Source organism: Exserohilum turcica (assembly GCF_000359705.1).
Source record: "Exserohilum turcica Et28A unplaced genomic scaffold SETTUscaffold_6, whole genome shotgun sequence".
Classification (NCBI taxonomy): Eukaryota; Fungi; Ascomycota; class Dothideomycetes; order Pleosporales; family Pleosporaceae; genus Exserohilum; species Exserohilum turcicum.
The window spans coordinates 65,207-91,612 of NW_007360277.1; the positions used below are offsets into that span (position 1 = coordinate 65,207).

Here is a 26,406-nt window from a genome sequence, read left to right on the forward strand (position 1 = left end):
AACTAATAACTAACAAACTTTACTTAAGTTACTTTCCTTAGCCTAAACGAGCTCGCTGGAAGACAGCCCTGCTGTCTAACATCTCTTCCTGTTTACTAAACTGCTCTTCAGCAACTGGAGTCTGCTTTAAGCGCAGCTAGAAGCGACTAAACCGCAGCACAATAGCAGTACTATACAGAGAACACTCTCACTTTAAACAAATTGTACCTAGAACGGCCTCTGGCCAAAGTCTTACATAGTCACTGACTGCAGATAGACTCTAATGGAATAATAATAATAATAATAATAGACAGAAAAAGTTCATCTAAAACTAGGCACTTCCTCATACATTGGGGCAGCGGAGAATATTGAGTATGTCGAGTTTGCCTAGCTCCTACATTCCATGAGCTTAGACCGCCTGGATAGTCGATGGGTCGCCACTAGACGTGTGATATTGCGATTCAGTCATCATTGAGGGATGCCTCCGAATTGCGTTCAATAAACAAGTTTAAATCTTTTCGCTGACAGACCTGGCAAAGGATGCTTCGCATTACGGCTCTTAAGGCTGATTAAATGATTGTAGGCGTGATGTAGGTAGCGATGATATGGTAGCTAGGGCCTACTTAACGAAAGCTTTCCGTTCTAAAAGCGGGGTAGACAGTATGATGCATGCGCAGTTCAGCTGAGTAGCTTATTCATATGATTCGTACGCAGACCATTACCATTCAAACACGAGTTTGGTCAAGTTTATATGTGCTGAAGTGGGCAATACTAATGTGCCTGTCGCCTACAAGCTTCAAATACATGCTGATATGAACGGGCACCAAAGGAAGGGGCAGCTTTAGCTACAGCTTGATGGTCTCATATGTATATATTGATTAGTAGCTGCAATAGCAGCAACAGCAATAGCTATAGTAGTAGGCAGCCGCCACGGTGGTGGTGGGCAGTCTCCGCCGTGGTGGTGGTGGGTGGCTTCTGTAGTAGAGGGTACGAAAGTAGACCAGTGCGTAGATCACGTGATTCTCTTGCGCCAAGAGCCAATCAGATTAGAGCTCAATTCAGCCAATCGTTATCGATTCTTTCGAAACTTTTACACCGTATAGAGAACACGTGATCAAACTCTACCATAATCTGCAGCTAAAGCTGCAATATAGAATAGCGCAGTTGAAGGGACAGGGGGCTTCAAAATGGCAAAGGAGTTCACACCTGAGCCCAGGGTATGCTTGGCGATGACTGTGCCCAAATTTCCTAACCACTTTGTAGTGAACGGACTTCGAGGTATCTAATTCAGTGTAACTGCTTTTGACCATAATACTAACGTTTTCCTGCTTAGGCAATTAGGCTGTTGGAAGCGTGCTTGTCTCGGTCAGTAACTGGAGGTAATCTACTTTGCACAATTGACCAGCCGAAGCATAACATACAAGTGACGTATATTACCAACTGCATTAAGCGGATGCAAGCGGAGGCTATCGAGTCCATGGAAGTCAAGGAAGAGCCAATTACGCAACTCTACGAGCATATGGATGAGTTCCACAAGCGCAGTGTATGGAGCGACAAATGTCAGAGGTAAATACATAGATTTATGAGAAGCAGTAGGTTCCAGTGTAGCATATAACCAAACTAACTGATCCACAGCTGGTACAAGAATGGCACAGCTGACGGTTCGTATCCTAGCTAGAGAGCTTTGGACCAGTTGTAACTAATGAAGTAGGCAAGCCCTGGATCTAGGGAGGCTCGGTAAGCTGCTGTTGTTTTCTAGACCCAGATTTGAGACAAACAGGTGACTGATATATACACACAAGGGTCTCCACTACTTGAAAACTATTCAAACAATTAGGTGGGAGTATTACAACCTCCAATATCGAAACAACAACATGTGGGCATTTCTTGGGAATGGCTACACGGAAGCTCAGGTAAACAGAGATGTTACAAAGTTGACACCCTCTGTACGACTCAAGGACCAGGATCCTTGGTATATTGATTAGTATACAAGTCATGTTAAAGGTGGTTAGGAATAGCTTGGAACAAAATCTCTCTCTAGCCAGTTGTTATGCGAGGGCAGTTACCAGACTCCAATCGGGTTCTGGCAGATTCTCACATTTCTCAGTTTGCATAACCTCCTAATGCATTCTAAAAAGAGATTTCATGTTTCTGGCATACTAGAGCGATATGTGAGGACACGATACAGGCTGGGCCTCTGCTGTGGTCTTGACGATGCCAACTGAGTCGCCAATTCTTTAGTCGGCGACTTGTATGTGTAGACAGGATGTGGGAATCGAGACTAGTTTAATTTATAGTGTGGGAGAAGATATGGAGACAGTGAATACTGTAGGGAGAGGGAGGATAGGAGATGCATAGGAAGTCAGCTGCGGAAAGGGCGTACGCTAGTGGAGAAGAGAGCGGGAGCTAAACAGCTAAACGAGGCCGATGTCACCCTTACACTGCAGGCTACCCGGCTCATCCTTAGTTAGTCCAATATGACTATGGTCCATGCCGTTGGCCAATCACGATGCACCATGCGTAAGTGGCGAGGATACATGAGGAATACGGGTCTTTGGCTTGGCCACGAACAGCTCACAAACGACTGGCGTTTGACGCGCACGCGCAGTTGACGAAAAGCAATGCCGGTACTCTGTGCGTTGTCAAGACAGTAGAGTCCACCTGCCGCTCTCCAGTAGTAGTGCACACGTGGGCAATGCAGATTTCCACCAGGTTGTCGTTATGCCATGCCACTCTTGGGCTAATACCGGCCAGCGATGCCCGGGATAGCCGTCTTGGCACCGTCTTGGCGCTGCATTTGCCGGCCATATTTTCGCCGAACCCAGGCGAGCTGGAGCCTGCATTCGCTGCGTGCTTGTTTGAGCATTTCCAGAACTAATTACTACCCGATACTCCCATGTCTAGGCCATTCCGATGTTAGTGCTCTCCTTAAATTCTAAAATTGGGTTGCGGGACTGCAAATCCGCGCCCTGAACAAGGTGCCGCATGGCTGAGCGTCGAGCTAATCACCAAACATCCATCTGTTCCGCTATTCTGGCTCCACTACTCGTATCAGAACACGATGTTGTAAGCCCTGGTATCGCAATGAGCAACTAACACAGATGCATCCGGTTTATAAAGTCGATGAATGAACCCTTCTGCTGGCCATTGCCTTACCCAAGTCTCTCGTTTTCCCCACCATCATGAAGAGCCATCTCGCAATCAGTCTTGCGCTGCTAGCGCCCGCTTCACAGGCATATGTCTGGCCCAGCCAGTACGACCGCATCGAAGACCTTTTGTATCTGCAATCCGGCTACATCAGAGACGGCTCTCTCTCCGACCGTGCGTGTCTTCATCTCTGCCTTTAGCCGCCCGCAAAAGACTTACATCCATGCAGAAGTTGCGACATGCGCCTTTGGCGCCGGCTCACCTGGCATACAAAAGGCTGCCGAATGGGTACGGACTGCCTTCCACGACACTGTAACGCACGATGCTTCCACCAAGACGGGAGGTCTTGATGCTTCGATCCAGTTCGAGCTTGATCGACCCGAAAACAAAGGCGCTGCCCTGAACAACACATTATCAGACATCTCCTCCTCCGTCGATATTCGCACTTCAGCAGCAGACCTGATAGCCTTATCTCTGGTCATGGCAGTGGCTCGTTGCGGTAATATGCGCGTGCCGCTAAAGCTGGGCCGGAAGGATGCGACCGAGGCTGGCATCAAGGGAGTCCCTGAGGCCCATACGGATCTCGACACCACGCGCAAGAGATTTGCGACTGCTAGCCTCAGCGAGGGTAAACTACTCTTTGATCTTATCTCAAAAGTGAACAAAACTAACTCGTATTCCCAGTCGACATGATTACATTGATTGCTTGTGGTCACAGTATCGGTGGCGTTCACTCGGTCGATCATCCTGAAATTGTCTCTGGCCCAGTCAGCGCGGCGAACAAAGCCAGCTTTGATACCACCTCGGCCGCTCTGGACAACAAGGTAGTTGTAGAGTACCTTGGCAATACTACGGCAAACCCCCTGGTCCGCAACGCCAACGATACACTGAACTCGGACAAGCGCATCTTCGCCTCGGATGACAACAAGACCATGAGAAAGCTTGCCGATACGTCTTACTTCAAGTCCCAGTGTGAAGACGTGCTTGGTCGCATGCTGGATCTCGTTCCTGGCGATGTTACGCTCACGGATCCCTTGCAGCCAGCAGACGTCAGGCCATACATCCTCACATATGGCCTCAATGCCAATGGGGGCGTCGACTTCTCCGGCCGTATTCGTGTTCGCATCACACCAAGCACAGGTCGCGATCCCAACTCGCTCACTGCAGCCATCATCCCCATTACTCGCAATGGCACTGCAGGCCCGGAGATTGATGCTCCCATCTTCACGGCCTACCTCCTAGGGCAATCGGTGGGTTACTTAGATGAGGCCTTCCAATGGTTCGAATTCAGTTACTCCATGAACGCCAGCGAGACATTCGACTCGTTCAAAATCCGCCTTAATGACAAAATCTACGACAACGGTGGCACAGGCACCTATCCTATCAATGGCGATGTCTTGTATCAGCAGAAGCAGTCGTGCATGTCATTCGATTCAGCTACAAACCAAGGTAACCTTACCGTCACTGCGGCCGTCTCCAAAACGCTCCTCCAAAACAAGGCCGCGCCACAAATCCGCCTAGTGAAGCGGACAAAGGTCCAAGGATATCATATCGATCGCTTGGAACAGGTCGTCGTCCCTATGCAGCCTGCAAATAAGGAGACGGCGCAATATGCATACTACACTGCCTCTGCACCTATTAATTTAGAAAGTCTGTCTACTACCTTTGATATTGAAGTCGGAGATTCAAAGGTAGAGTACATTACCGCACCCGATATTGGCACTTGTGCGCCACTATAGTAGATGTTAGTTTTAATTCAAGATTTCCACATGGGTCACACCCAGAGCAATTGCTTGCATATGTCAGACCATTCAGGTGAAAAGCTTCAGTGAAGATAATAAGAAAGCCGAATGTCAACCCCAAGAGATGATTTTCGCCCGTGGTGCAACGGTAACTGGCTCACTACCGAATCAACGCGCAGCGTCTGAGTACACGTCGACTTAATTCGCATGTCGACCAGGGTTATTATGAATACTGAATTTGTACAGAGTGAGATGAAAATAGAGGCATCAAGAGCTTAGCAATGCTTGAAGCCAGACTAAAAATATATATAGAGCTAAGATCACGGGCAATCGACGCTCATAAGTCTAGTCAATCATTTCACAATAGCAAAAATAATCTTGTATTTCTAATATGGTCCACATGCTTTTGAAATGCCCAAGTTGCTCCTTTGATAGCCCTACTCTGCCTTTCCTTGCCTATGTACCTCAGCCAAGAATCTCGACTTTGCCACAGCCTTTGCAGCGAGTTGGGTAATGGGTTGACCGTTGGTTATGTCAAAAACTGAAATATCAGCACCAATCTCCTTGGTCATCCACAAGCGCAGCTCCACAGCGACCAGCGAGTCGACTCCGTATGCATCCAAAGACCTGTTGGGGTCAAGGTCCGCCATGTCGTAACTGAAAGTCTTTGTCAGCTGCTTCAACAAAGCATCGAGGACTGCCTGCTCAGCTTCCTCGAGCGAAGTTGCTGCTTCAATCAGGTCAGCAGTCGACCGCGTAGATGAGCCTTGTTTGCCAGAAGAGCCATTGCCACCCTCGGCACCGTTTCGAAGGACCATGTGGTTGTACAGTGGTTCGTGCTGCCAGGCTGGCTGCTCTGCGCCTTCGGTCGCCGAGTACCTGGGAAGCCAGAATCTTGGAATCGCCTGGGATTCTTGAGTACTCAATTTGAGGCCTGGGTGGCAGTAGTAGTCCAGTGCGCGGAGAAGTTCTTCCGCAGACATGAAAGCCAGACCGGTCGAAAGTAGGTACTTTCTAAGCGCTGGTCTCTCAGCAACCATGCCGGCATCATCCAGGACTGGTGCCATGATCGAGACAACGTTGTGTCCCTCAGCAGACAGGCGCCTGGCCATGGCGTTCTGGTATGAGTTGCCTGCATTATAGTTGGTCTGACCACTCAAACCAATAATCGCCACAAGAGAAGAAAGCATGATGAAGAAGTCGAGAGTCGTGCTCTTTGCCGTGAGAATCTCCCACAGATTGTGACTTCCTTTGACTTTGACGTCTACGGCTTGGTGCCACTGTTTGGCAGACATTTTGTCGAAAGAGTTGTCCTGTAAGTCAGGATATGTTAGTAAAGGCTTCTTTTTGCTTTGTGGGAGACAAGAAAGGGAACTTACAGCAAAGACGGCAGATGTCTGGATGCATCCACGGACTGGTGGCATGCACAAAAGTGCTTCAGAGACGGCCTTCTCTAGCGCCTCCTTGTTTGTGATGTCACAGCAGGGAGTAGCAATCTGAACGCCCTCACTTTGCAGCCCAGCCACTAGTTTCTTACTCGCTTCATCGGACGGACCTCTCCTTGAGGGTACAATCAGGTTTCTAGCACCCGCTTGCACGAGCCAACGGATAATTTCCAAACCTAATCCTCCAAAGCCACCAGCTACAACGTACGTAGAATCTAGAGATAACTCGGCAGCAAGCCTGGGAGGCTGAACGACTTGAATGATATCCTCGTCGTGATATTCAACCACGAGTTTTCCAATATGCTTGGCCGACTGCATCAAGCGCATCGCCTCTTCAATCTGAGAGACGGTGAAATTCTTGATGGGTGTTTTGATGTCAAGCTTCCGGTCGAGAACGCTCTCTACCATGCCCGCCCAGAGGTAGTCAAGTCGCTCTGGATCCGTCTTCCACATGTAAACCAGTTCGAGAGCTTCAAATCTCACACCTCGGCCAAAGGGAGCCATGGAGAGGCGAGCCCTTGACTCAATGTCGGTGACGCCAATCTCCGCAAAAGCTCCGAATGGTGCAATGAGGTCCCAGGTAGCACGAAGCGCCTCTCCAGTAAGACTGTTGATGACAATGTCAACTCCGCGGTTGCCAGTCATTCTCAACACACCCTCTTTGAAAGTCAAGTCGCGACTCGAAAAGATGTGGTCTCGTGGCAGGCCGTATGTCTTCTCAAGAAAGTCGCGCTTCTCGAGGCTTCCGACTGTCACAAAGATCTCCGCGCCCTCACGCTGTGCCAGTTGAATGGCAGCCTGACCAACACCACCAGCCGCTGCATGGATCAACACAGAAGTCTTCTTTCCACGGCTAACACGCTTTGCAAGGTCACCAATCTCAAACAGACAGGCCCATGCCGTCACGTACACAATCGGGATGATTGCAGCCTGCGCAAACGATAGGTTCTCTGGCACCATGGCAAGATTGTTTTCCCAACCCCGTGCGTACGTAGAGAACGAGCCGAGTCCAGTAAATCCGAACACCCGATCTCCAGATTTGAAGCGGGTGACTCCTGACCCAACTCGAGTGACAATTCCGGCCGCTTCCATGCCCATGGCTGACTCTGGAATCATGCCAAGCTGTATGGCCAGATCCTTAAAGTTCAGACCAGTGGCCATGACTTTGAACTCGACCTGAGGTTCTTCCAGCAGAGCTGCATACAGCTGATCACTGGTGAAGCACAGCGAATTCAGCAAACCAATCTGCTGGATCTGGAGGCGCAAGGCCCGGCTGGGGTCCGCCCCAAAAGCAACCTTTCATAGGCTGTTGTCAGAAGTCTGGTTCACGTGCTTCTTCAATGCAGGATCTTCGACGAGTCGCGGAATTGCAATTGAGCCGTCGATGAACTTGTACGAGGTTTCGTAGGGACCCTTGGTGTGCGAAGACATGCGCACATCCACCTCCAAGATTTTGCTTGACATGTTTTCATCACCTTCGCTGGGTTGGAAGGTGAGAGTGACGAATTCGAGTTTTGGATAGTCAAGGCGAATACTTGCTGCGAAACCGGTCACCAGATCCGTGTCAGCAGACTCTTGATGCACCCACAGCAGCCGCTTTCCGCCGACCATTGTCTTCAACGCTGACATGACGCCTTCGTCAGCTGTGGCGAGCACGGGTGCTTCGAGTTCTGAAATCATGATGCATGTGCTCTCAGAGACTGCTTCTTGACCGACCGCAGTTGCCAATTGCACATAGTCGGATACGGTAGCGCTCTTAGCCATGGCACCATTCGCCTGCAACGATGACACCAGCTTATCAGCCAGGCTGCGCTGCGTGTCTGAAGCAAGGTCGGCTACAATGTAGTAGACTCCAGTGCTTGAGGCAGTCTCGTTTTTGCTCTTGGATGGAACACTGGCAACCAAGATCGAAGATTTCTTGTCGCCAAACAAAGCATCTGGCTCGGTGAACCTGTTCTGAACCAGGTACTTGGCCCAACTCTTTGCCACCGCCTTGCCGAATGGCACTGTGAGAATGATTTTGCCACCAGGCTTCAGGAGACTGGAGAATCGGCGCAGAACTTCATCAATCTGTGCATTGGGAATGGCGCCGACTGGCGCAATGAGTACATCGTACGAGTTTGTTTGGAAACCCTGGTCAATCGGTTCAGCCTTGATGTCGAGGACCTTGGACTGCACAAAGCCTGCTGTGATGTTCTTTTGTACCTGGCCAAGGCAAGATTCGGAATTGTCTGTCAAGTCGTACTCAACATAGCGCTCAGACAGCGTGGTCAGGACCTGGTTGGTGAAGGAGTGTTCGCCGTTGCTTATGTCGAGGAACTTCATGTGGGGATTCTTGTGAGCCAGCAAATCAAGGTATTCCTGGAATTCCTGGGTCATGGTTGAAGCGCTGAGGAAATCTGGGTCTGGCTTCCATGTGATGTGCCATGCTTTGTATCTTGGGTCCACGTCGGAGTCTGAGAGACCATCTCGACCATCGACTTCGGTAGCCTTGCAGCCAGTTGCTCGTATCATAGGCTCGTTGGTCTGAGTATCGACAGCAGTGCAGGATAGAATATAGTCCTTGCGGCCACGAGTGTGATAGTCGGCGAAGATTTCATAGCCCTCTTCGGGGTGTGTAGATGCCGAGATCCAAAGCTCTTCCAAGAATGAGAGAACGATGGGGTTGTTTTGCTTCCTGGTTGGGTTGGAAACAAGGGGCACCAGACACGCCTGCAATGCGCCATCCAACGTTGTGGGGTGGATCAAATGGGGCTGCAGGTAATTGAGGGGCATCATTTCTCTCAAAAGTGGCACGGTAGGCTTGAGTGAAGCCAGTGTCGTCCCAGATTCGAGGTCCACAGCGGCATTTGCTATGGTTTGGAAAGTTGGGCCGAACACGAGGCCGACGTCCTTCCAGCCCTGATAGATTTGTTCCGAGGGAACCTCGCTCTTGCATTTTTGGTGCGCATCTTGAAGTCGGGCCTGGGCATAATCTTTCAGGGCTTGTTCCTCTCGACCGCCATCAACAGGAGTCGTTGCATCGTCGTACTCTAGGAGCACCTGACCGCAGCAGTGCTCTCGGAACTCGTCGTCTTCCTGGGCTGTGAGGATCTGGAATTCGCGCCAAGCAGATGTCTTTGCCTCCCGGCCTGCCTGCTTCACGGGCCGCAGATAAACGTGCGACTCGATACCTGTAGCGTTGTCCGGGATCTGCATTGCGGAATGAAAGGAGACTTCGCGGAAACGGATGGCTTTAATGGCTTTGTCGGGGTTCGAGAGCTCTCCCAGTTGCTTGCAAGCCTCAATAGCCATGACAAGCATACCAGCAGCGGGATACAAGACTGACCCTGAGACGGTGTGATGCTCCACCCATGGGTTCTCGGAGAGACGGATCCAGTTGCGCCAAATGGCATCATGATTTGCATCCCAATCATTGACGGGAGCACCAAGCAGCTCATGGCGCGGAGCAGTGCGGAAGCGATAGTTTCTGCTCATTCGACTCTCGCTCCAGTACTCGCGAGAGTGATTGAACTGGTATCGAGGAAGGTCAATCATCATGGCTGGGTTTGCTCCATCAACGTGGTTGACCTTGAGCAAATCAGCCTCTATCCCGCGAGTAAACAAGGACCCAACAGCCTGCATAATCGTCTCCACATCTGACTCTCCTCGTTTGAGCGCAGAGTGGTATTTTATGCCGCTACCGCCCCTGCCTACCGCGTCAATGATGTTGCGCAGCGGGCCCTGCAGGGCGGAATGGGGTCCAATCTCAATGACATCTGTGACGAGGCTGGATGATCCTCCCTTCAACATGGATGGGGCTTTGAGCATTGCTGTCAGTGATTCGTTGAACCTCACAGTGGAGACTAGGTTCTTGGTCCAGTATGCGGGCTCTTGCAGTTTGGAGTGGCCAATGTTCGTCCCGTATGTTGAAGAGAAGAATTGCACATCAGCTTGTTGGCCATCCGATGGACGTGGTACAATCTTGCCCATGCCTTCTGTGTACTGCTTGACAATGGGCTCCATGTACCTTGAGTGGTACGCTAGTTCGACGTTCAATTTACGCGCAAAGATGTTTTCGTTGCTGAGCATCTGGATCAGGGCAGCAATCTGTTCGGCATCTCCACTGACAGTGTGACTAGTCTCGCTGTTTATGCAGGCGACAGTGAGCTTGCCCACACTCTGGAATCCAGACTCATTGACCTTGTCAATGTACTCCAAAGTCTTTTCAGAGTTTAGACCAACGGCAGCCATGGTGACCTTGAGCTGTTCGGGTGAGCGGGCTAGTTCGGCAGAGAGCTTGCCTGCACATGGTTAGCTATGCATGTTCAACTGGCTTTACTGCTGATCCAGGGTACTTACCACGCCAGTATGCAATCCTCCACGCACTTTCTTGGTCAATAGCACCAGCCGAGTAGGCAGCTGCTATTTCACCCGAAGAATGCCCTGCAGTAGCTTGAGGCTTGACTCCCCAATCAGCGAACAGGTCGACGAGAGCAACCTGCAGTGCTGTGCACAGCGTCTGTGAAAACTCGGCATCATTGATGCGAGATTCACCCTGATGCTTTGAAAGTTCTTCCATCACAGACCATTCGCATCCTATGGTTTTTAGGTATGCATCTGCGCGTTCGAGGCTTTGTCGGTAGGGCGGATAATGCATCAAATCTGCTCCCATTCTAGCCCACTGCGCTCCCTGGCCAGTCAAAACAAACCCGAGACCGGGTTCATTAACAGCACGTGATGCTGGCTGGCCTTCAGAAAGCAAGTCTTCCAGTGACTGTGCTGAGCTGGCGACAACCGCAGTCCGCCAGGCAAATCTCGACCTCTTGTTCGCCAATGTGTAGCTCAAGTTGTAAAGAGGCTCAGTCATGGTTGACAGATACTCTTCGTATGCCTTACAGAGTCTGGAAATACCGTCTTGGTCAAAGGCACTCATGACAAAGAGCTGCGGAGAGTGGGCAGTGCCATTGATTACCGGAAGTGGCTTTTCTACACAACCTCACATTAGCACATTCGTGTCTCGAACACAGATAGTAGCAGGGATTCAGGCTTACCAGCTGCACCGGGAAGCCGAGGCACGGCGACTGTTCGGTGGGGCGCATCATAGCCGTGTGCCTCGAGGAAGTGAAGTGCATCCTCTAGGACCACGTGGGCGTTGGTACCCGAAATTCCGAAAGAATTAATGGAGACTCGACGAACACCCGAGGGAGTCTTGGGATGTACCAGCGCAGTAGTTGGGAAATGTAGGTGCCAATCCTTTGGAATTGCAGGGTTGACGTGCTTAAAGTGTGCATTTGCTGGGATAATACCACTTTCCAAGGAGAGGACGGCTTTGATGAAGGATGCAATTCCAGAGTTGCCTTCAGTATGTCCAATGTTACTTTTGAGGGCTCCGATAACAAGAGGATCTTGTTCTGATCGATACTAGCTAAACATGTCACTGATGGCACCAGCCTCGGTGGGATCGCCCACGTTGGTACCAGTTCCATGGGCTTCAAAATATCGCGTCTCCGCAGGATCAATTTGGGCTTGGGTATAGCAGTGACGCATCAACTCGGTCTGGGAGGCTCTCACGGGTGCTGTCAGTGGAGCACCCTTTCCGTCGTGGCTGATTCCACTGTTGCGAATGACGGCACGAATGGCTGTACAGATTAGAAATTAGCATCGCCATTTTGGCCACTCATGGAGAATGAACACTCACTATCTCCATCGCGGATTGCATCCGACATGCGTTTGAGGACAACCACTGAGATGCCTTCACCTCGTCCGTACCCATTTGCATCTTTGTCGAAGCTCTTTGAGGCACCTGCCGGGGACAGAACACCAAGACCGTTCAACTTGATGGCAAACTCGGGCGAGAGAATGACATTGGTACCACATGCAAGTGCCTACCGGTATATGTGTCAGAGAGAGAATGTAGGAAGGTGACAGGACTGAGAACATACCACGTTGCAGTCACGTGACTTTAGACCGACGACCGCCTGGTGCAGCGCCACCATACTACTTGAGCAAGCAGTGTCGACAGTAAATGCCGGCCCTCGGAGGTCGTAGAACCACGATACACGGCCGGCGAGTGTACTGGGAACTGTTCCAGTCCCAGAGTATGTCAAAGGGACATCCATGTCCTTGATCGTAATGTCACTGTAATCAAACGTGAACGATCCTGTATACATACCCGTATTTGAGCCTTGCATGTCTCCCATGGTATAACCTGCATTCTCCATGGCCGTGTAGGCACACTCGAGAAGCAGTCGCTGTTGCGGATCTAAGGCTGCGGCCTCGGCAGGCGTCATACCAAAGAAGGGCGCATCAAAAGCTTTTATGTTGCCTTTCATAAAGTGCCCTTCTTTGCTAGCAATCTGGATTTTTTGTCAGTAAATGTGATCTGTAGTCATTGGGGCTCTGTAGTTTCTTACAATTCCATCCCGGTGGTGGTCGGGATGCCAAAAAGAATCTACATTGTACCGATCTTCCGGGACAGGTTGTCTGGCAGATCTTCCGGCAACGAGGAACTCAAAGAACTTTTCCACACTATCGCCATCGCATGGCAACTTGGCATCCAGGCCAATGACTGCAATAGGCTCTGCCATAGTCAGGGAAGATAAAGATTGGTTTGAAGTGCGTTGTCCTGCAGCAACACTGGGGCTGACTAATGAAAGCCGTTTAGTTTGAAATGATGAAACGAGAAATGGGTAATGGCTTTGATGAGTTTGCTGTGGACTCAGGGCCACTCCATGTTATATATACTTCAAGTTGACAAAGCAAGGCATGCTCTGCTTCTCTCAGTAGGGCCATAGAAGCCATCAAAGGCGCGCAAGATCATGTGTCTTCTGATCAACAATGCAGGGTACCAAGGGCTTCGTATTCGTCTGTTTCTCCACCTGATGCAAGTTTTTCAGACCCTTGTTTTCCCATGGTACGATTAGGAATGTGGTTCTTGTACCAAAACAGACTTATTGCCATGTAGCTGATTAAGCGAGATATCCATGTCTACAACCAAGTGGGTATCTGATATTTCCAGTCTTGAAATCCTTCTCTGATGTCTTGATTTCATGTCTCCAATACTCATCAGCATAGCACAAATCCGTAGTCACCTTGGAGCAGCCAATCTTGGAAAGGATAACAGATATGACAAGGAGATGCCCAGGTGTCGGAATACTCAGCCAGAAGCTAGCTGTATAAAATACGACTCTATCCACTTCGTAATGCAGGGGTTTTGTAACATCCACTTAGGAAAAGCATTCCCTTGCGTGTGGGGCATCTAGGCTTCGCTTGCGCAGTAACGTGAGGCGCTCAGTCTGTGCACTGTGATGCATTTACACGACTTGCTCCAGGGCGTCAAGCGTATCACAGATGCAATTTAGCGTAGCAATGGGGCGTTTGGATAAATGCACTTTGCAAAGCCTGGATTCATTTTGAGTGGGACCCAATACGCGTTCCTTCTCGTGTACCAATCGATTGCATCCGAGAATACCATAGAGATTTGACCGAGTGGTCTATACGCAGTCTCTGCGGGTCAGCCCAAAGATACGAGACGTGGCATTACTGGGATGGGTTGGGAGACAAGACGACGCTTTGTTCACCACTCCACAAAGGTCCGATAGACGACGAGTGAACTTCAATTCGCAAAATCCGTAGTGAAGACCACCCATTTCTGGGCACGTTTCTGTACCCACCATGGCTTCGCAATCGCCGCTCAAGATCATTCTTGGAACCCATATGGTGGGCAATCCTATACCAATCTCCCATGTGCATTCTTTTGACATGAACACAGATTGGAGACACAAACAAAGACCCTGGAACCGTTCGGTTTGATAAGAAAGAGGACGTCCAAGCTCTTTTGGATGCATTCCATGGCCGTGGATACAGTCATCTTGACACGGCCCGTGATTATTCTCCGGGAGATCAGGGAGCCTCAGAATCACGTCTTGGCCGAGCCAGTGCAGTCTCCAGATTTACTGTGCACACAAAAGTTCACAGCACGAGTCCTGGAGATCATGAGCCTGCGAAGCTGGCGCTCAGCATCAGCCAGTCGCTTCGTGATCTTCAGGCACCTAGTGTGGAGACGATGTTTCTGCATTTTCCAGATCGCCAGACTCCGTTTGAGGATACCGCAAAGGCAATGAACGATGCCCTTGTGCAGGGAAAGTTTCGAGGTTTTGGGTTATCCAACTATTCAGCCGCCGAAGTGTACAGGTTTCTCGAAATCTGTGAGGAGCACGGCTACGCCAAACCCAGCGTGTATGAGGGGCATTACAACGCCATTGCAAGAGGATGCGAAAAGGAGCTATTCCCGCTGTTGCGCAAACATGGCATGTCGTTTTATTGCTATAGGTATGTTGGTGGCAGTCGTCACAGCAAGCCCAGTCTGATGCAGTACCAGTCCCGCCGCCGGCGGTCTATTCTCGGAACACTCTGAAACCTCGGGACGCTGGCAGAAAGATGTAAGTAAGCCCCAGCAAGCCTCGACCCAGCCAGGTCTAACGATGCAGAATTTTATCGGAAAGCCCTACAATATCATGTATGGGAAACCGCCAGTACACGCCGCAGTAGCCATGATCCTCGAGCTCGCCGAGGAACACGGCATGAACGGGCATGCGGCCGCAATACGATGGACGGCTTTTCACAGCAACCTGGATGGAAAGTATGGCGACGGCATCATTTTTGGCGTTTCGAGTGTGGGTCAGCTGAATAAGACCCTTGACGCGCTCGAGGCGGGTCCTCTTCCTGCCGAGCTTGCAGATGCTATTAGCGAGGTGTATGAGGTAGTCGAGGGAGCCGAACCGCCCTACCATCTATAGGCTCGGTGGTATGCACGCTGCGTATCCACTGGTGTATTCTGAATCATGTAGAATGGCAGCTCGTTGGCTCTTGTTCCTTTTCGACCGAAACAGTCGTATCGTCTTGCCTGGACAATGCAGAATAAGTCAACTGTATGTGTGGACTGGAGGTGTTGATGTACGGGAGACGTAGTCCTTGGCCCATTCTCTCGGAGGGTTGCCTAGGAATAGGGAAATATACGCGCCGTCCTCGTACCGCTTATCGTTTCCGTGGGGTAGCAGAGTAGGGCAGAGATGGCGGTGTGTCTTGCACAGCGGTACACGCGGCGCGCTCCGCTCCACAGCCGCAAGCTAGAATCATGTATTCGGACCTAAACGACGGGTTTTCGATCGATAAGGGTATGAGTAAGCCCGCGGAAGTCGTTGGTGGAAGCGAGGCCGGCTGATTGGCTCACAACGGCTGCCAAGGCTGCATGTCATCACACATCCGTCTTAGTGGGAAGCTTGGACTCGCAAACTTGACGTCGTATTCTCGCTAGTCTAGCATCTTATACATCACCCAGTCCCTCTATTGTATGGTATTCCTGCGGGTGCTCCGTTTCAAACGACCGGATGAGGCGCACATACTGCTCGCTTCTGGGCTTGATGTCAAATGGAAAGTCGTGCACCCGCATGATCAGCCCAGGACTGCCCACTCTCTGCGGCTCAATCTCTTTGCCAGCCTTGTCAACAGCCTTTCCAAGGTCAAACGCCGCCAGTACACGAGCAACAGTAATGAAAAGAGTTTGGTCGGCCACATATCGACCGGGGCAAGTCCTACGCCCGAATCCAAAGTTTGCGTCAGTGGGGTCCGGCTCGTTGCGAGGCTCCAGAAACCGGTCAGGGTCAAAAGAAGAGGGGTCTGAATAGACCTTGGGGTCATGCAAGAGCCACCAGACCGACCCGATAATGTACGCTCCTTTTGGAATCCGATAACCTTTGTAGCTCGTCTCTTCGTCAACCTTGTGCGGCACCGCTAGTGGTGCAACAGGATGCCACCGAAAGACTTCGTTGACTACAGCGTTGACGTACGGCAGCCGATCTCGGTCTTCAAACTGAGGCAGTCTTTCGCTACCAATGACAGTATCGATTTCCTTTTGCGCCTTTTTCTGGACGTCTGGGAATAGTATCATGGCGAGAATGAATGCATGAATCGAGGCAACAGTGGTATCGGATCCGCCGCCATACATGACAGCGGCAGTCTTCTTGATGACGTCTTCTTTGGTTGCGTCCAATGCCACTGCTTCACCATCGCCTTCCTTGTCTTGCTCGATGAGCGACGAGACGTATGACGGAATGTGGGTTCCCTTGGCCATTTCCTGTCTAACAAAATTGTAGGGCACGTTGAGCGTCTTGTACACTAGCTGGCCCCATTCCCGGGCCGTCTTCTTGAAGGACGTGCCTGGAAGCCCTTCGGGTATATGCTTGAGGAACGGAAGAGCATTGACCGGCCAAGCCAGAAGGTCAGATGCGAGGCCAAATGCGTCCATTGTTTCCTCAATCAAAGAGACCAGTGGGTCAGAGCCTTGTGGGGCTATAGCATAGCCATATGTGATGCGCAGAATGACGGCGCTCGCCTCACTGCAAAGACAAAACTACTCAGCACGCGTATCAGGCACAAAGATTGGCTGGACTTACGACTTAACATGCTCCAGCAAATTGGCAGGGTCATCCAGCGCTTTCAAAAGGAACCGGTGCGACTCTATGGATTCAGCGTCCTTGAAACGCTCTGCTACCGTCTTGGTACCAAAACGCTTGGAGATCATCTGGCGGTGTAGGCGGTATGTGGAATTGTATGGCAGAAGGTTTAGCAGCGCTCCAAACCCGCACATGTCGGCAAATGCAAACGAAGGTCGAGACGAGGTGATCTTTGCCGATCGCACCAAGAGATCGCGAATTGCGTCACGGTCGTGAAGAAGAATGATTGGCTGGCCAAGCAACGTTACGGAGCTCACAGGGCCGTAAAGGTCCTTGAACTTGAGCCAATGCTGATACTCGGGTGCATCGCTTGGAGGTAGATCTTTCAAATTGCCAATAATGGGCAGTGGTTTGGGGCCAGGTTGGAGACTTGCGTGGTTTCCCCACAGCTTTTTCCAAAGTTGAAATCCCAAAAGAAGCCCCAGCAAGACAACAAGAAGGGAAAGCATCTTGATGTCTGTAGCTCAAGGCTCGGAGTACCTGTTGTTGTTTTTTTTTGAACCAGTCTTGGAAATTGGGGGCAGAATATCAAAGTCGGACGTGGTCCGGTAGGGTGAAGAATTGTGCAACAGGCACCCAACACAAACACGGTTTAAGTACCATATCTGTAACTTGATACAAACTAGCTCAAGTGGGACGTGTTGGCTTCTGCATATCTCCGGCCAAATTATGTCTGCACGGCGAAACACTCGGTCTACAATACGAGCGCAAGGACCGCAGTTTTCTTACAACACTGTCACGCGTGTGTGCCCAATACGTGGCAGTACCCAAAGTGTTTTTTATTCTTCTCTGGGTATTCCGTTTGCAAACGCTCTCTAGTGTAAGATTGATATTTTACACGTGCTTAAGTAAGAAAAGGGGGTTGGTCAAAATCTATCTTGGCAGCATCCGAGGTCCTCTTATCCGACACCAGGTATTCTATCCACAAATGAATATTTTTGGAGATGCCATTTGTTGTTCACTCGAGGTTAGCAGGTGTCTTGTCGCAATATTCTCGGCAGCATCCGAACAGTGTCGTTTTTCCCCACTGTTTATTCTCGCCACAAAAGCTTATCCCTAGATACTGCATACTCCTACAATCAAGAGAAACAAAATATTGTCCAAATACGCATTCTTAGCATGAAGCAAGTTTCTGCTATGCGATAGCAGCTTTTTTGTCCACAGACCCTCTACTCTTCAAAAAAAAAAAGTCAAATCTTGGACGCTATGATGAAAAGAGGATTTTTCTAAATATTTATCGGCGTCACTCGATTATTCCGCAGTTCGTGCTCGATGAATACATGCGTTTTGTTCTAGAGATATCATGTTTTATACACTTCGGTCGATAAACGATCAAGCAAGACCCAGGCGCTTGTCTCAATCGACATCTGCTACGCCCCATAAGTGGATCTTATTCCGCACCAGGTATCATACTCGCAATCGCTCTCTATTCTCAAGAGGCCATATCTTCTATTCTATTCTTACATAGGCTATCGGATATCTGTGAACCTGGCGGGTGATAGGAGTCTGTTCAACTTTGTCGATATTTTTTGTTCAGAAGTGACACCCAATTTCGATTCGCGTGAAAACATAGAATCATAGGCCGTCGGAAGAGGGTATTCCTATCGGATAATACATGGGAAAGTGGGCAGTGCCCACCACGTATCCGGCTCGCAAGTGATGATCTACTACCAAACAAGAATCGGAGACTCTCTGAATATGGATAGGCAACACGATTATACAGCTTTCCAAATGTCTTTCCATGAATTCCCATCGTTGTTCATGTACGTAGAAAAGATGTACCACAGCATGAGTTGATCATTTTAGGGATACAGGCAGGTATAACGGGCTCCTATCACTCCACATATCTACAAGGAGGTTAAACAGCTTCAAGTACGCCAATCCTCTACTCGGCACCCAATGAGTAGACCCGCATGGTATTCCTGAATGCCCCCCCCCCTTTTTTTTGTCCACTGCGGAGAATTTCTTGATCCATCAGATGGAAAGCCCAGATAACTGCTCGGATGTTTTTTCAAGTGGGCAAACCCATTGCGCAGCGCTGTACACGTGGACCCCTTGGCACTCCTGAAGGATTCCTATGGGTCTACCATAGGGAAGTCCTTGATTCATCAAGTGAGGATCAAGATAGCGGATCAGGCACGCGGGAGAAAAGTCTTCACTTGAGGCTTCAAAGTGGACAGAACATGTCTTGATAGCAGTGGATAAACAGGATATAGTTGGTTCAGACTGAATACATATGTACATATATTTGACCTTGTCCATGGGTGGTTGTCTCTTCAGAATACCACACATCAGAGCCCAGCCATCATGTCAGTGCGACAAAGTTTCCAACTCCGCCCCTCGGGATGGGAACACGATCCTGCAGAGGAACGATTCAAACTCTCCACCATTGATTACACGCTCAACTGCGCCTATAACCATTACGCCGTCTTCTTCCGCATGAAGGATGCAAGGAAGATTCAGGCTGTCGATTTTCTCAGAGCCGGGCTCGAAAGAACACTCAGCCAGGCACGGCACATGTGCGGTACCATTGAGGCAGACCCCGAAGGCGGGTTTTCCTTTGTCAAGAAAAGGGATTCAGCCGTGCAATTTGTTGTTCATTGCCTGCATCCCCTTGGTGGACATCCATCTCTCGATGACATTGAGAAAGCCCACTTTTCCGGCCGCAGTGGGCTGCGCGATATCAACTTGTGGGGTGGGTGAACCCAATTCACATTCAAGTATTTCTGATTTACTAACGTCCTGCGTGTATAGGCATACCGGAATTGACTTGGGGCGAACGACCAGAGGCCGAGCCGGACCGCAGCCCAGTGGTATCAGGATACCAAGTCACTTCGACCAAAGGCGGCCTGGTCCTGAGCATGCATCACCACCATTATTCCTGCGACGTCATGGGATGGAATGCCTTTACGCGCCAGCTATCTGCAAACTGCTATGCCGTTGCCAAGTCGACTAGCTTTCCTCCATGGGATGCTGCATGCCTCGATGTCTCGCGCTTTACCAAAGACGTACCACAGAACAGCCTCGTCGAAGGACCTCCTGTAGCGCAGAAACACCCCGGTCACGTGGAGCAGCAGGCTGTGCTGTTTCATTTGCCCAAGAGCAAAGCCGCCGCGCTCAAGGAGCTGGCAAAGCCGGCAGACTCTGCGTCGCCTTGGATATCCACATATGACGCCGTCTGCGCCTACATCTGGCGGATGCTGTCGCGTGTGCGGGCTCCCCACTACAAGACGGATCCCTCGACGGTTCTCTGGATGGGCGAAGCTGTCAACATGCGGCCTCGTCTCAGCAACCCGCTTCCGGAGCGCACAGTCCGCAATGTCATTGCCGGCGCATTCTCGGATATGGCCCCTGTCGCGCCCCTCACGGCTGGAGAGGTCATGTCGGAGGCACCGCTCTCCACGCTAGCCGTTTATATCCGGCGGTTGACGGAGAGTTGCAATGAAGGGCATTTCCTTGGCCTCCTTGATGCGATAGCGGCCATCAGGAACAAGCGAGCGTTGGCCCTCTGTCTCGACGCCCGTCCGCCCATGAGTATGTTTGTGACCGATCACCGCTCGGCCGACATCAGTGACTTTGACTTTGGCTTCGCAAAGCCCATTGCATACCGGCATTTTTGGGGAGACACAAAGTCGCCAGGCGTCATTGTCATCTATGCCCCCGTGCGGTCGAGCGCAAACGCGGATGAGGGCTGGATGTTTACACTGACAATGGAAAAGGAGCTGGTGCCCAGGTTGAGGGAGACTGCAGAGTGGGCCAAGTACTTTGAATACCGGGGAATTGATTAGCTAGTCATGTAAGTACACTAGATCAAAGCTTTTCTGCAAATTTCGCAGCGCCTTCGGCTGTAAAGCCGTCTGGCCATTTGCCCGTCATGCCAAAGATACCAGTCGCTTTACTTCCAATGGCCTTTTCCATGGCGTGCTTGGCTACTTTGGTCTCGAGCTCCCTCATGGGCATCTCTCCGCTCAGGACACGCGGTAGATGCAGCGCTGACACGGCAGCAATGTCACAGCTTGCTCCCAGATGCGGCCGGATCTGGGTGAAAGCCTCGCCGACCAGCAGCAACTTACCGTTGAAAAAGGAAGCCCTCGTGTTGTCGAATGCGCGGACAGCCGTGAGCAGCGGTGGGCGGGATTGCTGGAATATCCTCTGCCACAACGGGGACAGTGCCGATTGCCGACGCTTGATCTGCGCATCCCAGACTTCTTGGCGAAGCAGGTCCGATGGCACGGTTGAGTTGTGGCAGACGCCATTCACGTCCGTCATGTACTCGGCAAAGGTAGGAGTGGCCGCATCGCAGGCATCATACCAGCACCACTCGACCACACGCTCACCCGGCCTCATGCTGCCATGGTCGTCTGGCGAGAGATAGCTGTAAAGCGTTAGCGCGCGACTAGTGACCGGAACTCGAACCTACACCACAATATAGCTACCGCCCAGCATGCACTGGGGCATCTTGCCTTGAACAGTGCATTTCAGCTCTTGTGGCGCATCGTCTTCGGGGAGATAGGACCTCCATGCAAGATAACCCATGTACTCGGTCTTGAGCTCAGGAAGCACAATGCTTCGGATTTTGGATCGCGCGCCGTCTGCACCGACGACCAGGTCAGCCGTCAGCTCGTGCTCGGATCCGGCCTTGTCCCTGTATGTTACGACCATGTGGCTGCCACAGTCTGCCAGACCGGTGAAGCTGCATCCTGACCGGATGGCCACGGGCCCATGGGTGTCGACGTGTCTTTCACAGGCCATTCTCAACAAGCCGTGGATTCCCGCCCAGCAGGACGTACGCACGTCGTACTGGAATGGCACATCGACCAGCACGTTTCCGTCTTTGTCCATTATAGGAAACGAAGGGTTGCGTATGAGAAGGCCGTCCAGATCCACGTCTGGTATGTACGTCTGCAGCAGCTGCTGGGCGTTGGGCCACAGACTCAGACCAGCAGCGCGAGCCTGCAGTTGCTGCTCGGAACGCATCTCCAGCACAATGACACTGTGGCCATGCGATTTCAGGGCTAGTGTATGCATGAGGCCGGCGATGGAGCCGCCAATCTGTAGGGTACGTGTGATTAGCTGCATGTTGCACGTGGTTGTAGTGGTAATAGTAGTAATAGTAGCAGTAGGGCCATACCACGACGACGCGCTTCTCCCTTGTTTCGGCCATGTCTCCTGGGGACGTTAGTGAGCGTGGATGAAGAGGCATAATGGGTGCTTGGTGGCTCAGTTCGTCTTACCATCTTTATCTCTGGGCTGTTGACATGGATCGTGTTGTGCATCCATGTCTAGCGTGGGGGAAAAGAAATCATCGGGGTGACCCGCCTACCATGGAGCGGCGTTTGTTGGTCCTGGAACAATCATCTTGAGACCTGGCTAGCACCGTTGGAGCGTGACGACTCGCGACGCTGGCCGGTGCATCGGGAATGTTGCCCGACGACGAGCAGCGTGTACCTAGGCGTAAGCTGACATGCGAAACAGGCGCAATGGCTGTGGGCGATGGTCGTGGGTATGGCCGACGGATGGATGGATGGCGGGTGGTGAATGGATGGATGAATGAATGGAGCAATGGGCAGTCGAGTCTAGAGGCCTAGCTGGCGGGAGGGACCGTTCTGTGCGACGCCACTAACGACGCCAACTTGGTTAGCCACGCGGGCACCATGACTACTGGCACGCGGCGCCACGCTCATGCCGCATCTCGACCGAGCTGAACATGGCAGGCCTGGTTCGCACACGTCGTGCACCCGTCGCGGCAGATGCAGCTAGCAATGGGGAAATTTCGCCAAGCGGCTGGCTAGAGAGAGAACGGTACTTGGGCACTGCAGCGCCCACAGCCAGACGCCAGCCAGACGCCAGCCAGACATTAGTCAATCCGCACGTTTCCAGTAGTCGAAAGCGAGGCACGAGTGCCTATCTTGTTAGTCTATACGGATGAGGTAACAAAAGGCTAACCAGAGCACTGTTCCCGGATATGCGACTCCACTCCGCGGCGAGTAGATGCACAGCTCAGCTTGACTTTGCCAGTCTATCTATTACCACGACATTCGGGCGTCTTGTATGGACCACGGGCTGATTGGCGAATAAGCCATGGCTTAAGCCCGCTTGTATGGCTCGTTTTCCATCCAAGCTGTGCGCGATAAACTCCTACCACGCCACCTGTAGTCGTAAGATTTGCCTTTTCCACGGCTAAATATGGTATCCTGGTACTATAGGCGTTGGCTGTGTCTTGCTGCGATCTTCAATGACGCTGAAGCACCAGTCTATGGGAAAAAAGAAATTCAGATCTTCCAAATTCTTTACACAATAGCCCCACCCGGGGTGTAATGGAAAAAAGAAACAGGACACATCTGCTTGAATGCAGCTTTGCGTCTGCATATCCTCTTAGACTTGGCGGCTCAATCATCAAACGGCAAAAATAAAAGAATTGGACGCTGTGGGAATTGAACCCACGACCTTTCACAAGTACGCATTGAAATATGCGAAGCGAAAATCATACCCCTAGACTGTATCATTGTTAGGACGGACCGTTTCCATGGTGGAATCAAAGGGAAAATGCTTACCCAAGCGCCCGTGAGATGCGATGGTAATTTTTGAAAAAGTACGTTATATCAAGTGGGCTCAAAGTTAGATAGGCAGCGACAATGTAGACGACGTCGATGAGTACGCGCAGGTTTGTGGTGTAGCTGCTTGAGCAAAAAGTGATCCGCATGGCGGGGTAGCTGGACTAAAAGCGAGTCGGTTCGTGAGGTCATGGTTATATTATCGATAACCATTGACAACATGTGAATCGTAGTCACCAGCAAAACAACATCTCGAGATTGAACGACATGCTAGAGGCTGCCAAGAGCACCGGAGTGCATCAACTGGAATTTAGTGGCATAATTCCAAGCAAGAAGTAACTCGAGTCGTTCAAGGAATCGTTCATTCATCTAATGGAGACGACGTGCCCCATAAGCTAGATAGGTCTATCGCCCAGTCATTATATCCACGGACAACTAACTATCCACTTTTGTCTCCACAAACTTAAACCTTCTTGCTGGTAGTCTCCTCGCTGTGCTGCTTGAGCGGGTGCTCAGGGTTGGAGCTGAGACTGTTCTTGGTGTTGTCGCTGGCTTGTTCGGCGCCCTCTTGAGGTCCTGCGCCCTGCTTGTTGACATTGTCCGAAATCTGACCGGCTTGGGCGCCAGACTGGCGCTCGGGGTCGGGAGACTGACGGCCGGGGTTGGGAGCAGACATTTTGGAGTGTTGGATGGAGATTAAGCTGTTGATGTTAGTGCTGGTGCCATGAGCGAAAGCGATATGATGCAGATGATGTAAACAATGGCCATGCAATTCCGTCTTTCCCATACACATCAGGAGCCAATAGGACGGCACTTGTGACTTGGGTTGGAATCTCCCAGATCCTGCATCGCATAGAGCAGACTCGAGTTGCAATGGAACGCGCCATAAGGAGCGCATGTGGGAACAGGTGCGATGAGGACATACATTTACGTTGGAATGACAAGTTCTGGATCGATTAGCTTGATGCCGTCGAGCAGACACAAACATACTTACTTGGATCGTCAAGGTCTCGGGTTGTTGAAGGTGGTGGTGTAGTTGTGCCGTCCCCCAAGCAAAGCGGCCCCTCTGCCTTTTCATGGGCGAAGCTGCCCCACTGCGCCTGACGTCACTGTGAGATGGGGCAACATCGACGTCAACCTCCTCAAAGCCCTGTTCACATGCACATGCATGGCGCGTTATTGTGGGCCAGTCGTGGGTGCTTAGCAAGCGCGCGATGTGCTTGCTAACGGCTTTGCGCCATCATGCACACCTACCCGGTGGTTCTTATCCCTCAACACATGCGACACCATGACCCTCATCGCGTTGCCGGATCATTGGCAGAAATCAGAGAATGACATTCTTGGTATCGAGGCTATGTGGTCCGCTTGCCCATCTCAATATCATCAGCCCCGTCTCCATCATCGTCCCATTCGCTTCCCTTGATTCGCTTGCCCAGCCACAGCCCTAGAACGGTCGCTGCACTCGCGGCCAGAAACCAGGCCTCGAACCATCTCTCGGTGAATCCTGGTTCAAGCGGTGCGCCCAGGGCGTCTCCTATCTTGCTCTTCATCTCGGGCGGCAAGTTACTGCGAAGCAGCAGCGCCGAACTGATGACATAGGTTGCTGCAATCTGGGAGATAATGAGGGCAAAGTTTGTCTTTGCGTGATGCAAAAGACTAGGGACCACTCTCGCAAAGAGGAGAAACGTTTGGAGGACGCTGTTGAATGACAATAGGAGCATTACGCCAGAGAGCAAAAAGGAAATGGTGCGGCTCCAGGCCACTCGATCAATCGTTGGATCCCAGTGTTTTGCCAGCAGGGCGAGGAAGTTGTTGATTGGATCGCTGTTGGAGAAGCTCGTGTTGGGGGAAGAGAAGCGGCGCAGAGTAGTGACGGTTGTGGCGCCAATGCGATAGGCACAGTAGATTGCAAAAACATAGGAAAATACGCCTAGCAGCCGCCCGTGTGCCGTGTGTGCACGCAACTGCGACTGGCGTCGGTTCTGGAGAATGGTTAGCGAGTTTTGGAGTGATTGACGCATCGTTTCGAGGCCCTGGATTTCCAGCTGCAGCGTGTTCCGCTCCTGCACGTCTGGGTTTCCTCGAAGCGTCCCTACTACGCGGCCTACGAAGCCCTGCTGCGGGTTGTCGGACAGCTTGCGCTCGACTACGCGCAGCCGGCTTTCTTTGGTGAGGAGCATGTCGTTGGTCGCCTGGATACCAGCTTGCTTACGCGCAATGTCCGAATCGGTGACCTGTCATTGTCAGCATTCACGAACATGACGCGCTGGGTTGGGCCGATGCTGACAGGGCGGTACTTGACCCCAAACGTTTGCCAGAGTGCGGAGATGGCAGCAAAGCCGGCCAAGGAAGCCATCAGGCTAATGCCGATGATGCCTATGCGCTCGAGACATCCCTGGCTGATTGTGTGATTATGCTCGTATGATGCTTCGTGTAGATACGAGCCTAGCAACCCGCGTCCCAGATACCAGAAGCCGACGAGCCACACGGCGAGGCCAAGCAGCTCCAGAGCCCATGCTGCCCTGCGTCGGGTCCTGTGCTCTCCGCCAAACTTCAAGCCCGTTCCTGATATGACCGAGTGTATCTCCAAGGCCGGTGTAGCGACGACAAGGAGGAAGAGCAGCGACGGTAGCGTGATCTTCAGCGCCAGGGTGCGTGTGGCACGGTTGACGGTGTTTGAGATTTCGCACAGAATCAGTTCCACGAGCACAGCCGAGAGGGCAAAGTTTGTGGAGAAGACGACGCTCGCAGCGGAGACGGCGCTGGGGCGCAGGCTGCTCAGCGTAGGTGGGCGCTCGCGGTGTGCCTTGCCCGACAGGATGGGAAACAGCTTGTACGAGACGACAAAGGCGACGACGAGAAAGGTGAGGATAAAGGGCAGCGCGGACATGGCCAGCGCCATGGGGCTCCGGTGGAGGGCATAGTCGGGTGTGCACTCGTCGCAGGCGTCAGCAGCAGACGGGAACATTGCCTCGGCGGGGGCGGGGCGCGGGGGCGGGCGGTGGTGTGGATGTGTGCGTGCTACTGCCAGGTGGCGCTGGAT

General features: G+C 51.6%; 9 protein-coding genes and 1 non-coding gene across 10 annotated transcripts; 4 read left to right on the plus strand and 6 right to left on the minus strand.

Moving 5' to 3' along the window:
- Window positions 1-1,166: 1,166 nt before the first annotated feature.
- Window positions 1,167-1,707, plus strand: SETTUDRAFT_22368 (uncharacterized protein; the record flags this gene model as incomplete). Its single annotated transcript, XM_008031131.1, has 4 exons — window positions 1,167-1,196; window positions 1,313-1,545; window positions 1,615-1,640; window positions 1,691-1,707. The coding sequence occupies 4 exons, from the start codon at window positions 1,167-1,169 to the stop codon at window positions 1,705-1,707; spliced, it is 306 nt and encodes a 101-aa protein (XP_008029322.1).
- Window positions 1,708-3,161: 1,454 nt separating this feature from the next.
- Window positions 3,162-4,912, plus strand: SETTUDRAFT_180741 (uncharacterized protein; the record flags this gene model as incomplete). Its single annotated transcript, XM_008031345.1, has 3 exons — window positions 3,162-3,300; window positions 3,356-3,754; window positions 3,811-4,912. The coding sequence occupies 3 exons, from the start codon at window positions 3,162-3,164 to the stop codon at window positions 4,863-4,865; spliced, it is 1,593 nt and encodes a 530-aa protein (XP_008029536.1). The 3' UTR covers window positions 4,866-4,912.
- Window positions 4,913-5,305: 393 nt separating this feature from the next.
- SETTUDRAFT_22370 (uncharacterized protein) lies at window positions 5,306-12,882 on the minus strand (the record flags this gene model as incomplete). Its single annotated transcript, XM_008031132.1, has 9 exons — window positions 5,306-6,181; window positions 6,248-7,609; window positions 7,643-10,596; window positions 10,655-11,281; window positions 11,347-11,716; window positions 11,765-11,934; window positions 11,994-12,180; window positions 12,238-12,651; window positions 12,709-12,882. 9 exons carry the CDS (start codon window positions 12,880-12,882, stop codon window positions 5,306-5,308), a joined length of 7,134 nt encoding a protein of 2,377 aa, XP_008029323.1.
- Window positions 12,883-13,969: 1,087 nt separating this feature from the next.
- SETTUDRAFT_33954 (uncharacterized protein) lies at window positions 13,970-15,093 on the plus strand (the record flags this gene model as incomplete). Its single annotated transcript, XM_008031213.1, has 3 exons — window positions 13,970-14,014; window positions 14,067-14,626; window positions 14,670-15,093. The coding sequence occupies 3 exons, from the start codon at window positions 13,970-13,972 to the stop codon at window positions 15,091-15,093; spliced, it is 1,029 nt and encodes a 342-aa protein (XP_008029404.1).
- Window positions 15,094-15,620: 527 nt separating this feature from the next.
- SETTUDRAFT_96473 (uncharacterized protein) lies at window positions 15,621-17,258 on the minus strand (the record flags this gene model as incomplete). Its single annotated transcript, XM_008031346.1, has 2 exons — window positions 15,621-16,692; window positions 16,750-17,258. The coding sequence occupies 2 exons, from the start codon at window positions 17,256-17,258 to the stop codon at window positions 15,621-15,623; spliced, it is 1,581 nt and encodes a 526-aa protein (XP_008029537.1).
- Window positions 17,259-19,116: 1,858 nt separating this feature from the next.
- On the plus strand, window positions 19,117-20,597 carry SETTUDRAFT_156164 (uncharacterized protein; the record flags this gene model as incomplete). The annotated part of the gene is made up of 2 exons (XM_008031347.1): window positions 19,117-19,504; window positions 19,564-20,597. The coding sequence occupies 2 exons, from the start codon at window positions 19,117-19,119 to the stop codon at window positions 20,595-20,597; spliced, it is 1,422 nt and encodes a 473-aa protein (XP_008029538.1).
- Window positions 20,585-22,325, minus strand: SETTUDRAFT_164957 (uncharacterized protein). Its single transcript, XM_008031348.1, has 4 exons — window positions 22,044-22,325; window positions 21,941-21,978; window positions 21,230-21,861; window positions 20,585-21,184 (listed from the first exon to the last, which is right to left on the minus strand). Exons 2-4 carry the CDS (start codon window positions 21,971-21,973, stop codon window positions 20,620-20,622), a joined length of 1,230 nt encoding a protein of 409 aa, XP_008029539.1. The 5' UTR covers window positions 21,974-21,978; window positions 22,044-22,325; the 3' UTR covers window positions 20,585-20,619.
- A 903-nt stretch (window positions 22,326-23,228) lies between these two features.
- On the minus strand, window positions 23,229-23,314 carry SETTUDRAFT_t64. Its single transcript has one exon. It is a non-coding gene; the product is annotated as a tRNA-Ala (tRNA).
- A 512-nt stretch (window positions 23,315-23,826) lies between these two features.
- On the minus strand, window positions 23,827-24,261 carry SETTUDRAFT_33958 (uncharacterized protein; the record flags this gene model as incomplete). Its single annotated transcript, XM_008031214.1, has 1 exon — window positions 23,827-24,261. One exon carries the CDS (start codon window positions 24,259-24,261, stop codon window positions 23,827-23,829), a length of 435 nt encoding a protein of 144 aa, XP_008029405.1.
- Window positions 24,262-24,653: 392 nt separating this feature from the next.
- Window positions 24,654-26,350, minus strand: SETTUDRAFT_164958 (uncharacterized protein). Its single transcript, XM_008031349.1, has 2 exons — window positions 25,651-26,350; window positions 24,654-25,597 (listed from the first exon to the last, which is right to left on the minus strand). The coding sequence occupies exons 1-2, from the start codon at window positions 26,263-26,265 to the stop codon at window positions 24,716-24,718; spliced, it is 1,497 nt and encodes a 498-aa protein (XP_008029540.1). The 5' UTR covers window positions 26,266-26,350; the 3' UTR covers window positions 24,654-24,715.
- Between the last annotated feature and the right edge of the window lie 56 nt (window positions 26,351-26,406).